The following is a 13112-nucleotide window of genomic DNA, read 5'->3' as shown; positions in this document are numbered from 1 at the left end:
AATCTTGGCTCTCATTTGTATTTGGTAACATGGGAGAGTGTCCTGGGGTGACTAAACCAGGACAGGGAGTGACCACTAAAAATAGTGTTATTTAACAGGATTGCGTGGCCTTCTGCTTCTGAATTCCTCCAGCACAGGAGATTGAACTACACAACCACAGATCTCAAAGTCACACTGCAAAATTGAAACAAAAGTCTATCAGAAATTCAGTACATCAATACTCTATGCTGGGGCCTGTTAGTGTCACAAAAACGTCCTGTTTCCCTCTCAAGGTTTTCCATCATATAAATGAGTCTCTGCTCTTCCTGTGCCTGAGCTGTGGAAAACCAGGACTGTTCCCGTTCTTAAAATCGTGTTTTCGTCAGATGTTTTTTATAGTACAGCTTTATTCAAGGTCAGATGCTTCTGCAGCAAAGTGACCTCTAATAGGTGGAGTGAGACTCCTCCTGCAAGCAGATGGGACCTGGCAGCAGCTACCTGGATTTTGGGAAAGCACTCATGGATCTTCCTGGTGCTGGTAATGGTTAGTGGAATCCTTAAAACAGCACCTGTATAATGAAATTGTGCAGTTGGGCTTCTCATTTAGTCTCGATGGAAGAAGGAATTGAGACAGTATTGATTTAAATGTATTGATTTAGGGGTCACTGTGTCATTCCCCTCCTGTGACATTGGGGAGGGGGCTGTGGAGGTCACTGCTGGCTCACAGCCTCTCCCTGCCTTTCCTGTGCCTGTGTGACCTGCTCATGAACAAAGGCACGCACACTGGGAAAAACCCCTCGAGTTTGTAAATGAAAGAACTAGGAATGTACATTTAAAGAAAAAAAAAAATAAAATTCATGCTTCTGTGAGCCCTCTTGATAATATTAATTGCTCACTGATCTAATTAGTGTTCCTGTCTTCTGCAGAGTCATCTGCTGGTTTATTTTGTCTGAAATAAAAGCAATATTGTAATGCACAATACAAGCTAATTATAAGGATGCAGGGAGATGCATCAGCATCTCCCATTCTGTCAAATGAAAGCCATAATGTTGTTGTCCAAGGCAAGTTGTCTAAATGAGGATTGTCTGTGTCTTGGGGTCACAGCTTGGCAGCAGAAATGAGGTGGCATATTGTGTTGACAGTGTCATGGCTTCAGAAACTGGCAGAAAGATGCTTTCCACAGAGGGCCCCAAAGTCTGAAATTGAGTTTCTTAGTGTGCTCCAGCAGAGTCTGAAACCATTGACCTTCAGGACATTTATGATTTACTGAGGGGGGTAGATACTTTCAGTGGCATTTAGTGGCAGCTTTCTTCCAGTGATGGACCCTTGGCTCTGAAAGATTCTTCCTGCCTGGTCCAAATTGCCCAAGTCTGTGTTGATCTTCAGAATACTCTGCAGTGCACATCTGTTTTCAGAGCTGCTGTGAGAGAAACCAGGTGTAGGAGAAAAGGGAATTTGATGGTCTGTGGACAGTTTAATTGTGTTCAGGCTTTTAAAATATCTTGTTTTCTTGCATAAGTATCGTAATAATAATAGGAAATAAACACAGTCTCAGGTTTGTTTCAGAAACATGCTTGTACTATGAATTGAGTAGCCTGAAAAAATATATATGGTGAACAATGCATAATAAAATACAGTGGGCTGAGTTTTTTCCTGATGTGTAGAGGATTCCAACACTGCTAAGAAAATAAAAAAGCTACTCTGTTTTATTTGAAGAAAACAGATTATTTTCCCAGTGGCAGAGGGATGAGCAAAGTATACAAAAAAACACAGCTGAGCTACTCCCCTAACTGCTCTTGATCCCAGTGGATGGTTTTTTATTTGAGTAAGGACTTGGTTAAGATGTCAGGGCTCCCAAGCAGCCAGGCCAGCCCTCCACCATGGGAGAAGGGAGCATCATTCCCACAGTTGGTTTTGGAGCCTGCACAGACGTGTGTGGTGGATCTCTGCCCTCCTGTGTCACATGTTCCCTGGAAGATGAGTGTACACTGTGAAGTTCCTATTTATTTGCTCTATTTATTTGCACTCTGAAGGCAGCAGACGAGACTCCTTCTCCGGAAGAGTTCTCAGCTTGTTCTGCAATCTGTTACAAGGAAAGTGCTAATTAATGGAGATTTCCTTATTGAGTTAAAAGATTAAATATATCAACTACCAGGGTTTGTATCTAATAGCAAGCGTATGCGTGCAAGTTCTTTAAGGAAGAAAACTAATGCAGAATCAAAAGAAATTAGAAATCATAATGCAAAGTCAGCATCAACCCAACTGCCTCCTCGGGATTTATAGAGACTGTGAAATTGAGCAATAAAACCAACCTTTGGATGAATTTCAATAACAATAATGTTGAGTTAAACTTACCAGCCTTTTTTACAAGTCCTCTCTGGTCTATTTAGAATCTCTAATCAGTCTGCTATGAGATAACGTGAGCGTGTGCATCTTTTGTTGAGCAAGTGGGAATAAATTAGCTAAGGGTCCATTATTTGAGCCTTGCAAAATATTTGATGTGGAAGTTATTTTTGCTGGGTTTTTTGGCTGTGCATTTACTGGATGTAAATTAGATTATCTCCTAAATTTCTCAGCAAACTAATAACACGTAAAATCTCTCAAATCCTTGTGTATTATAAAAAAAGAAGATTAAACATTTGTTCTGTGGTAAAATTAAATCCTTTATGGCTGCAACTCCAATTCTTAGCAACTTAAGTCTCCCAGACTTACTATGCTTAGTTCCCTTCAGTTAATAATTTTCTCCCTTGAAGCAAGATTTAGATTTTGAACAGGGATTATTTGGGATGAGGTGCTCCTCTTGCAGCTCCCAAGCTTCTGGAGCCTTTGGTTCTACCCATGGCCAGCGGTTGCTTATTCTTGGCACACTGGGAAAGCCTCAGCCATAGAAATCTGATCAGCTGGTGGAGTTAAGTCTCTGAGCTGCAATCTGTACTCCATGCTGAGTTTTAATCTGAGGTGAAGCCAGAGGTTTGCCTTGCAGGAGATCCCAGAGCTTCAGCTGAGCAGAATTTGGCCCACCAAATGCTGTGGTCCACCAGGTCTCCATTATAAAAGCTATTAGATTTTTAGCACTGCTTGGGTTTACTGGTGTTATTTTTTGATATTTCACAGTCAGTAACCAAGTGAATGTAAATAATAATTGCAAAATGAATCAATTTTTTTCCCCCCTCTACCTTTGGTCTGTGTAATTAGAAACATTTCTCCTGTGTCACTGTCCACTCTGCTGCTCCCTAGTTTGTTAAAGGGTGATCTCTCCTGTCCCACAGACTCCAAGGGAAATTAGCAGTGTTATTACCTGTGGCAGCTGTGGTGATGCACAGAATTGTCCCTCTCACAGTAATGACCTTGAGTTTTATGAAGCACCTCAAGGTTTACTAACAAGGGTAGAACTGCTAGAAGTTTGTTAATTGAAACCATGAAATATGTTAGAGAGGATACAAATGAGTTTAAAGCCAATTCAATTAGAGGTGCATCTGTTTCCAAAGCTGCTGGAGAAATGTTTATTTTCGCATCACTTTTAAGCCAGTCTCTTGGAATGCTGCTGGCACTGTTGTTTAACGCTGAGTGCAGACCTTACACCCACAGCATATTTATCTTTTGGAAGTGCAACTGCCAGGTGGAAGCATCCCTGATGTTTGCCTGTAAACTCACTGATGTCCTGCTTCTCCCAGCACAACCCCATGTGGCAGCACTGACACCCCCCAATCCATCACCCAGCTGCCTCCTCTGGCCTTGGCTCTGCTGGGTGGTACAGCAGAAATGGGACAATAATTGTTCTTGCACTGTGTATTTGTGCCTCTCTGATGCTGGCACAGGGAGCTCAGAGAAGCTGTGGCTGCCCCATTTCTCTGGAAGTGTCCAAGGCTGGGTTGGATGGGCTTGGGGCGACCTGGGATAGTGGAAAGTGTCCCTGCCCATGACAGGGGGGTGGAACAAGATGGGTTTAGAGAACCCTTCCAACCCAAACCTTCTGTGATTCCATGACAGCCACCAGACCATGCTTCTCACTTTATCCACCTGCTCTTGCTGTGTCTCTGGGCTGCACAGGGGAATTGAGGTGAGTCAGGGCTGCTGCATTGTGTGTTTGAGCCTTCCCAGGACATCCTGTGTGATCTCTGGGTGCTTTGTTTGTTAGAGACACTTTAGAGACTCCATTTGTGGCTTGTTGAGCAACAAGCACACTATTCTTAATGAATAAATCATAGCTAAATGAGCTGTACAGCCTAGGTAAATTCATTTGTTCATCCCATTACGTTGACAGTGTCTTAGTAGAAAAAAAATATCACTGAAATATAGAAAAGGCTTATTTGGTCATCCAGATCAAAGTGCCCACTTAAATGACCTGGTGTTCTTGTCACTACCTCCTGTGACATCTGTGTGTGCAGCTCCAGCTCTGTGGGGCTCAGGAGCCTGCTGCTGGCCCAGGTAGGACAGAGGCTCTCTGTTCTGTCTGAAATAAATGAGCTTTACTTTAACAGTGTTTGAGATTTTGAGGAATAATAATAGTAATAATAATTTTAAAAAGGAGGTTAAAGGAAGCTTCAAGAAATAATCTAGGAGCACATGGAAAGCAGGCTGAACACATCTGAGAAGCAGAGAACTTCTTTTTCTGTGGAAGCTTTTGGAAACATAGCAATTGTTTGGTACCAGGTTTTGCAGAGGGGAGAAAAATGGGGTTGTGATGGATGAGTGAGAAATTTAAGGATGACACTGACCAAACCAGCTGTGTAAACTCAGCTTTGAGTTGGTCTCCCAAGCTGAGCAACAGTAGCTCAGAAATGTTATTTACTTTATTCATATTCTGTGATGGTAAGAATATTTCTCTGGATAGTACCTTGAATGTAGAATTCTTTATTAATGGATTGTTTTAATAGCATATTGCCTTTGGGGTTTTTTTGTTTGTTTAGTATTGTGCTTCATGCCAAAGCTACAAGTTTTCTAGGCAAGCCAAAACTAGGATTACTGTGTGTCTTTTTAGTCCCCTGACAACAGCAAGTGATTGCTTGGCTCCTACAGGAAAAAAAAAATATCCTGGTCTCACAGGCAATGGATGAGCTGAGTACAATGTTATTTACTGCTCATCATACAAGATAGCCATAAAGGCATTCTCTGTCTGAGGGTACATCACAGGAATATTTTTGGAGGAAAATTTTGGTTGAATGGAATCTTTGCTCTATGAATAAATACCTTAGCATGGGATTAACCTTAAGTGGTTGATGGAGGAGTAATGGCAGTCTGTGAGGAGAGCTTGAAGGAAAGATCTCATCTTGATTTTGTAGCATTGTTCAGTATGGAGAATCAGCTTCCTCTGGACAATATGGAAGTGCAGTGCTCTGTAGCTGGCCAGGATTTGATTATATTTAGTGTAATTAAGAAAGGTGGGTGAGGAAACTCAAAAAGGAGTGAGAAGCCTCTTAGCAATGGAATGTCCTTGGACATTGTGTGGTTCACTGAGGGATCACTCGCAGCACTTCCTGGGGATGGAATACAGTCAGTTCTTCAGTCTTCACAGGGCAGTCTGTGTTGGAAGGGACCATTTAAAGGTGATCATATGAACCCAATGAGCTGGAGCAGACTGCTCCAAGCCCCAGCCAGCCTGGCCTTGAGCACTTCCAGATGGGGCATCCACAGTTTCTCTGGGAAACCTGTGCCAGGATTCTACCACGTTCATTGTAAAATCTTCTTTTTTGTATATAAGAAAATTTGTTTATTTTAACTTCTCCTTCATCTTACTTTCTTCTTTTTTTTGGTAGTCTGTTTCTATTTTTTGTCTTACTTCTTTTTATTATAGATGTAGATCTTGAGCTGCCTAAAGACTTAGCCCATTTTGCCTTCTCTGATAAGTTGATAACCCCTCTGACTAATCCTACTTTGAAACAAGGCACTTTCTTTGTTTCTGTTGAGAGTTAATTACCCAGGCTGTCACACAGCCCAAGGAAAGATGATATTTCATACGGTGGTGGAACAGAACTCTTTGGAGAACTGCCTAAGAAATGCTTCTCATAAATCTATCATGAGAAAATTTATTTTACTTATCATAATGTATTATGAATTGCTTTGAGTGGCAACCTAAGTAGATGGAACAGAATATTAGTGGGATATTTGGGAGTTTTATTTGGAGGAAAAAAAGTGAGTCTGTTTTGGAAATAGTTGTATATGTATGTGCATGGGTGTCATCTCACTGAGGTAAGCATACATGGTTGAAAATAGCTCAAACATTCCAGTATCACTGGAATGGATTCAGAAAATTAAGATACCCAATTCCAGTGGCTTTGGAGGCACCACAACAGAGAGAGATCAGAGGCAGCAAAGAAAACCAGAGCACTCTGTATGAGCACAGGTCTGCAGCGTTGGGGAAGAGTTACAGCGTGAGTTCCGTGGGGAAATGATGGCAGCTGTCAGGCTGCGCGGTGGCCGCCGTAAAGAACCGGGGAGCAGCACCATCACAGGGAATCAGGAGAGCAGAAATACAGCAGCACCCAGCTGAAGGAGCTGTTGCTGCTGCTGTTTTTTAAGGCACTGTTTACAAAAGCAACATCAGTATTTCTTGTACCTCTAGAAGGAAGATATTTTCCAGCAGATGGATGCCTAAATGCGCCTGAAACCTTTCTTGGTACTGACTTCAGTGTGACGAGCAGGAGGGAGGCAGTGAATTGCTGCTGTGGGCTGATTCCCAGGCTGTAACACAGTTCTGGTTTGGAGTGAGCAGAAGGCTTGGGCATGGTTCAGCCAGTAAATCCAGCTCTGAACCACAATCATCTCCATGCCTCAGCCTTGGTGTTTCATGGTTGTCTGGGGGTTTTGGACAGCAGTTTTTGGGTTGAGTTTTGTTGTTTGGGTGTTTTTTCCCTTTATGCTGCAGTGAGTGTCACCTGGGTAGATGGGGGGAAACCCTTCCTGAAAAAGCTGAGTTAATGAGTTTATTTGGTATTCTGTCAGCGAGGAATCAAGAGGGAGTGTTCGCATGATGAAAACCAAACAGAAATAAAGCACATAAAAATGTGAAACATCAGAACAGTGGTAGGGATGAAGTTCAGTTATTTCCATAACCATCGTTGCCAGAGCTGTCAGAAGGATGAAGCTGCCTCTAATAAAGGCTGATCTTAGCAGCCACTGGCTTTCATGATCTAACATGAAATCTCTTTTTTGTTTAAATTAAAATAATACATACAGACATGACAAGCAGATAATACGAACCAGGGGAGAATGAATGCAGCATGGTAAGCAGGAAGCTGCAGGAATTATTTCACACTGCCAACCCAGGACTGGTGCCACTAATTCCTTGGAGACCCCCAGGGTTCAGCCACCTTCCACTGCTGTTCTTCACACCAAGAGCTCCACAGCCACTGCTGGGCTCTGAAAAATCTCTCTTCCCATATGCCACCTCCTAAAACAGCTATGGGGTTGTGCCTTTTTGGAGGAAGCAGTTGTGTTTTAATGCACAAGGTGGTCCTGCAGATGTCTGGTGTTGTGATTTTAAGAGATGATGATCTTGTGAGGACTTTCATGTCAAACCAGATTAAGGTGAAAATAAAACTTTAAAATGCCATTTTTGAAACCCAGAATAAGCAAAGGATTAGAAAAGAGGTATAAAGAGAACTTGTGAGATGTGGGAAGCAGGTTTCAACTGCTCCTCCCGAGATCAAATCCCACACTGCTCCAGCTGGCAGGCAGGTCCCTCACACATCAGTGTAATGCAGAAGGAGTACACAAGTGGGCTTTACACTTAATTCTCCAGAATTTGTCATGGCCACAGTCTGGTAAGGAAGGTAATTACCACACATTGGTGACTACCAGCTTCACAACAGATACTTTTGCCAGCGTGTGTCCTTTACATCGTTCTGTTTTATCGCTGCCTTCATTGGACTAAACCAAACAGAAATTATTTTTAGTCACTTCTGTTCTTCACAAATAATGCTGTAACCCCGTGTTGGATGGTATTGTCAGTCTGCCAAATGCCTTCTCCTTAAGAATTTCTTGTTTTGTGTTGGTTGCACAGGTTACATCAGAGGATGGGAGTTGGTCGGCTGCGGTGATTAAAACCTCTCTTACATTTTTGGTTTAGGTTACATTGAAGAGCCTTGCACGGTCCCTTGCCCGTTTGATTGCAAATTAAGCGATTGGTCCAGTTGGTCTCCTTGCAGCTCTTCTTGTGGGCCGGGGGTGAGAGTCCGATCCAAGTGGCTCAAGGAGAAGCCCTACAATGGAGGTCGTCCCTGCCCCAAGCTGGATCTCAAGAATCAGGTGAGAGCCAACAGAGATCTCTCTGTGCTGTGTTTTGAGTTGGGATCCAAAGTTACTGGGCTGGTGATGAAGTTAAAGATAAGAGTTATCTCTGGGACCATACCTTGGGTCATATTTTCCAGGCAATCCTTGACCTTCTTGAGGACTGAGGGAGAGGTGCTCATGTATCAGCAGAATTTTACCTGAAACACCATATTTATCATATGAAGAAATTGTTATCTCCCAGAGCACAGGAGGCCCTGGATTAATAATCCCTCCTGGACAGCGTGTAGACATCAGAGAACTCAGATGTCATGGATATTTTAAAATTTTTTAATTCTTTCTGAGACTCTGGTTGCTGTAGAAACGTTTGTTAAATAAAAATTGCTAATTTTAGCAACATTTCCCTTGAACACAGCACAGGTTCCCTTGAACATTAATCTCTGTATCTTCAATATTGAAGTATCCCATCAGATGAAAATAATCTTTAAATTGCTACTCTTAAAGGAAGATCATCATCTATTTAAATGCTACTTAATTCTGTATGCATTTCTGCAAAGTGCATAGTGGTTTTCTACGTTTGCTGATTAATTCTTAGCACTAATTAACACTGATGAAGTACTGTTTAGTTTTGTCTGCCCTATATTTCAGATTCAGCCATGAAAATTAATTAATAGGACAGAAACAGTCATGCTGAAGGAACTTCATGCATATGTTATGAATAATGTGAATATGTATATGTATAAAATATGTGACATGTAGAAGTACTTCAGTGGTATTGTACAAACATTTATTTGGTACGTGCTGGTGGATTCATCTGTTTTTCTGCACAACTATTGCTGCAGCAGTCCTGGAATGCAGCACCACTTCCAACTCCTGGTTATGAATTTGCCTCATTTTCCTCACAGTTAATTTTATTTCCTCTGAGAAACTTGGTAAATACTCCTTGGATGTTTTTTTCTTTCCTTCTTCTTTTTCCTTATTTCTATTTGAAATTCATCGGAAGTAGGCTAACAGAAGCAGCAGGGACTACAGAAATATAAAACTGCTATAAAGTGTATGTTGTCCATAGCTCAGTGCTTTTCTTAATAGATCAGACAGATCACCAGAGAGGCAAAGTGAAATCCCACAGTAAGTGATAAGGTAACAATAAGCTCCTTTGTAATGAAAAGATACTGGGGTTTGTTACCCATAGACACAGCAGACTCCTTCCATTAATAGCAAACTTATTGCTATCATGTGTTGCCTATTCCCACACACATTAGAGTTGCCAGTTTCAAAAGCCTTTCAGAGGATATTAAAAGAAAGAAATTGTTCAAACTTGGAAGTTATGTCTTTGTACAGTTTATTGGTGCACAGTGCTTGCAAAGTGCCATGGCTGGTATTAATATAAACGTGGTTGGTGCTTTTTGCCTCTTTACCAGGAGCACGCGTCGTGATCTAAAATCCATTGAATTCATTAGAGGCTTTCTGTTACAGGCTGTAGTGGAAATAACGTAGAATTGCATTCAGGTCTGTTTCTTTAGGTTTGTGGCTTCTTGTTTTCCAAGGTGTTTTTTTAGTTGGTTGCTTTTTGGAGCTTTTGTTTGTTTCCTTTGGTTTTTTTTGGATAAAACAGAAGCTATTTCTAACTGGTTTGGCACACAAATGGTTTATCTTCTTTGGATTCAAATTTAAAGGATTGAGTACAATTGTATGTATTTCAGAGCTCTTAGGGTAAGAAGAAATTGTTGTGCTAGTAAGAAAAGTGTGTATATATGTTCACTTAGACATGCACACAAATGCACATATTTTGCCTGTGCTTGTGTTCCTTGCCTTCCTGAATGCTTCTCAGTACTTTGTGATCTTCAGAAGGAGTTTTGCTCTGCACCCACTGGGCTTGGACTTCCAGCCCAGATTTAGCACACAGAGGTCTCTGGGCATGTTGCAGGTTGCACAAGTTGCCTACCCAGATGGCAAAGTAAATTCGCTGATGGCACTGCTGCTTAGCTGAGATGGACACATGTCATTAATCCACTGTCAGGCAGATTGTCTGCTGCTGTTCCTTCTGGTCTGGGCAGCTTTTTTAAAATTTTATTTATTTTTGTTTTATTTACCTGCAGTAAATACTGGCTTTTGTTTGGTATCAAACTGTATCACCATTGTGCTGAGTTTTACTTTTCAGTGGCTATTGTTTTATATTGTGTTTTATGCATTTGATAAAATTTCAGATATCTTAGAACAAATAATGAATTCCTCCAGGTGCTAGTAGATTTCTCTTATGATTTCCACTTTATTTTCTCCAGTATCTTTAGTTATTTTGGTTTTGATTATTGCTTCTGAAGCTGGGTCTTGCTATTGCTTAATCAATTACTTTGGAGAACTCTCCATTTTACCAGTGTCTTATAATTAAATCTCTCAGTCAGTTTGTGTCTTTTTCTTAAGCCAGATAATCTTTTCACCCTCTTTTTGTGCAGGGTGCTGTCTAGGCTTTTTGGCAGACCCCTATATATCCTTTTCTTCAGTGTGTTTCAGATATTTGACATAAATCTATCTATAGTGTTACTTGAAATACTATTCTAGCAGTCCTTTCTTACCATTTCCCACCATGTCTGGAGCTCTGCCAATACAGATATTTAGTAAAGCTACTGCTTTGGACAGAGAGACAATTTGCATGATCAAAAAAATCTATTTTATGAACATAAGTATTTACTTGAGTCACATAAACTGTGTTGTAAAAGACTCCCCCAAGAGTTTGTCCAGTCACTGTAGTGCAGCTTGCTTGTGTATTAAGGATAGAATATTTTAGCAGAAATTTGATTTTGTACAGAAATAATGTCATGTCCCAATGCTGCATGATATTCCATGGGGTTTGTGCTCCTTATTGCACAGAGAGTTTGACTCTTCTGGAGTGTCTTGAAGCCATTCTTTTGGATGTGTTCATCTGCCTGTAGAGCCTCTCAAGGAGCCCACTCTCTTTGCAAGAGATGTGAGAAGTAAACTCAGAGTTAGGAGAATTAATTCAGCTTTTCTGTATTTATTCTTCTCATTGTAGGCGATGGGCGAGGTTGAGCCCTTCAAGATTTTATTCCAGGCTGTTTTCTGATAGAGGTGCCAAACATTTGCATGGGCTGAATGCTCCTGGTATTCTGATAAAATCACTCGATTTGATATAGTCCCTTCAGACTTAAACTCTGTCTGTATTGCTGCCCTGTGAAATTAAAGGATAAATTACAATATTTGGGGGAAGAGATGACAGTATTTTAATGCAGCTCCATGTAATATGCAGAATTACTTTCGCCTTGTACCTCTGTTTGAAAATGGTTGAAGGGCTGGCTAACTACATTTTGCTCCATCTCTTAAAGAAAATGGGCTTTGCATGTAGGGGCTGTGCAGCTCTTATCTGAGGATGTGATTGCTTCTGAACAGCCAATTGGATTAGGGGGTCAGCTGGCAGATGTTCTTGGCTGTGCTGTGCATGTTAAAAGAGGTGTAGCATTTACATTTTTCTATCCCTGCTCTTCTTTGAATGCACTTACACAGCATGCAGTTGCTATTTAATATGTAGTTCTACATGATGAAAGGTTAAATATGAGTTAAGGGGGGTTTATTGCTTGAATATTCTTTTATAGGTTTTTAGGATTACTGTGAGAAAATGCATCTTATTTTCAAGACTCATGAATTCCAAGGATTATTTTTTTATTGATTGCTCTCATACATATTCTTGTCAAGATTTTCCCTCCTTCTCCTTCCTCCCCCTCTCTCTCTTAGCCAATACTGCTAAAGGACAAATATCATAGCAAGTAGTTTATATCCTCCATATATGCTGTATATATTTAAGCAAATGTTTTTAAAGGATTGGGAGTATTTGTAATGGCAGGCATAGCAGGAGGAAAATGTAGTGTATTTAGAATGTAAACTTACTGCTTTCATTAAAATGAATATGTTATTCTTAATGACATTTTCTGGTGTTCACTGTAGAATATGAGAAATACAGACACTTTGCACATTTAGAATTGCAAGTACTTCTGAAATTGCATAGAGGAGTTTAAGGAAAGGGAAGAGGAGGGTGGTGCTGTGCTTACAGACCAGATCTCTCAGAAACAGGTGTGAAGATATGTGAATTTCTGGAGCTTTTTCATAGAAAGTGGCTGCTTTAGGTCCACTTGCACTTAAGAGAAAACAGTTATTTTCAGCATTTTCAAAACTTTTAGATTCTTGTATTAAAAGTTTTGTTTGAACGCAGCATCTGTCATTGCTGTTACTGAATTAGCTCCCATCTAGTCCTGGCTGGTGAATTGCATGTATAATCTTCTTCTTCCAGCATTAGGAATTGGTCTTCAAGAATATCATTATTAATGTATTAATGTAATTAATAGCTCCTGCTCAAATCACTTCTTTTATAATACAGATTTCTAATTTTCAGAAAAGTCACTGAACTTTTTGAGGTACTCAGAATCTCTTCCTCTCATGGATTTCAGGTGCCAGTAGCTCATTCCTGAGCCTAGTCCTGTATCAATCCATCAGCTGTATCAGATCCCTTCCTGTGCCATGCAGGAAATCATCTCTCTTACATTTTTCTCTGGCTCTATCAGCACTCATTTGCTTGAAGTGCAACTTAACTTCTGGAAAAAATCCTATCCTTAATCTCAGTTTTATCTTCAGAAGGTCTGATTTCCTCCCACTCTGCCTTAAAGGAAGGAATTACAGCATAAAACACATCTGTCCTCTGATTCTAGTGCAGTTTTACAGTATCATAAAAATGACAAGTTTTTTTTGCCTGCTGCACTAATGTGGGAGAATTTTCAGTGTCAAAAAATAGCAAGAACCTCCTGTTTCCCTTTACACTTTTCTTGCTGTGACTGGAAGTTTTGGTACTAAACTGCAATTTAGTTTGTTAAATGAGCAGAAGTAGCAGCCAAATCTGA

The 13112-nt window shown here is 40.6% G+C and overlaps 1 protein-coding gene across 1 annotated transcript in view; it reads left to right on the top strand.

Moving 5' to 3' along the window:
* THSD7B (thrombospondin type 1 domain containing 7B) overlaps positions 1 to 13112 on the top strand; it is a 241363-nt gene that overhangs the window by 157139 nt on the left and 71112 nt on the right. The window contains exon 14 of the mRNA XM_058839930.1: positions 8048 to 8232. Within this exon, the coding sequence (XP_058695913.1) occupies positions 8048 to 8232 (185 nt within the window). The remainder of the gene's footprint in view (positions 1 to 8047; positions 8233 to 13112) is intronic.

This window comes from Poecile atricapillus, chromosome 5 (assembly GCF_030490865.1).
Source record: "Poecile atricapillus isolate bPoeAtr1 chromosome 5, bPoeAtr1.hap1, whole genome shotgun sequence".
Taxonomy (NCBI): Eukaryota; Metazoa; Chordata; class Aves; order Passeriformes; family Paridae; genus Poecile; species Poecile atricapillus.
Note: the sequence above shows the minus strand (reverse complement) of the source record. Positions and strands in the feature narration are given on the sequence as shown.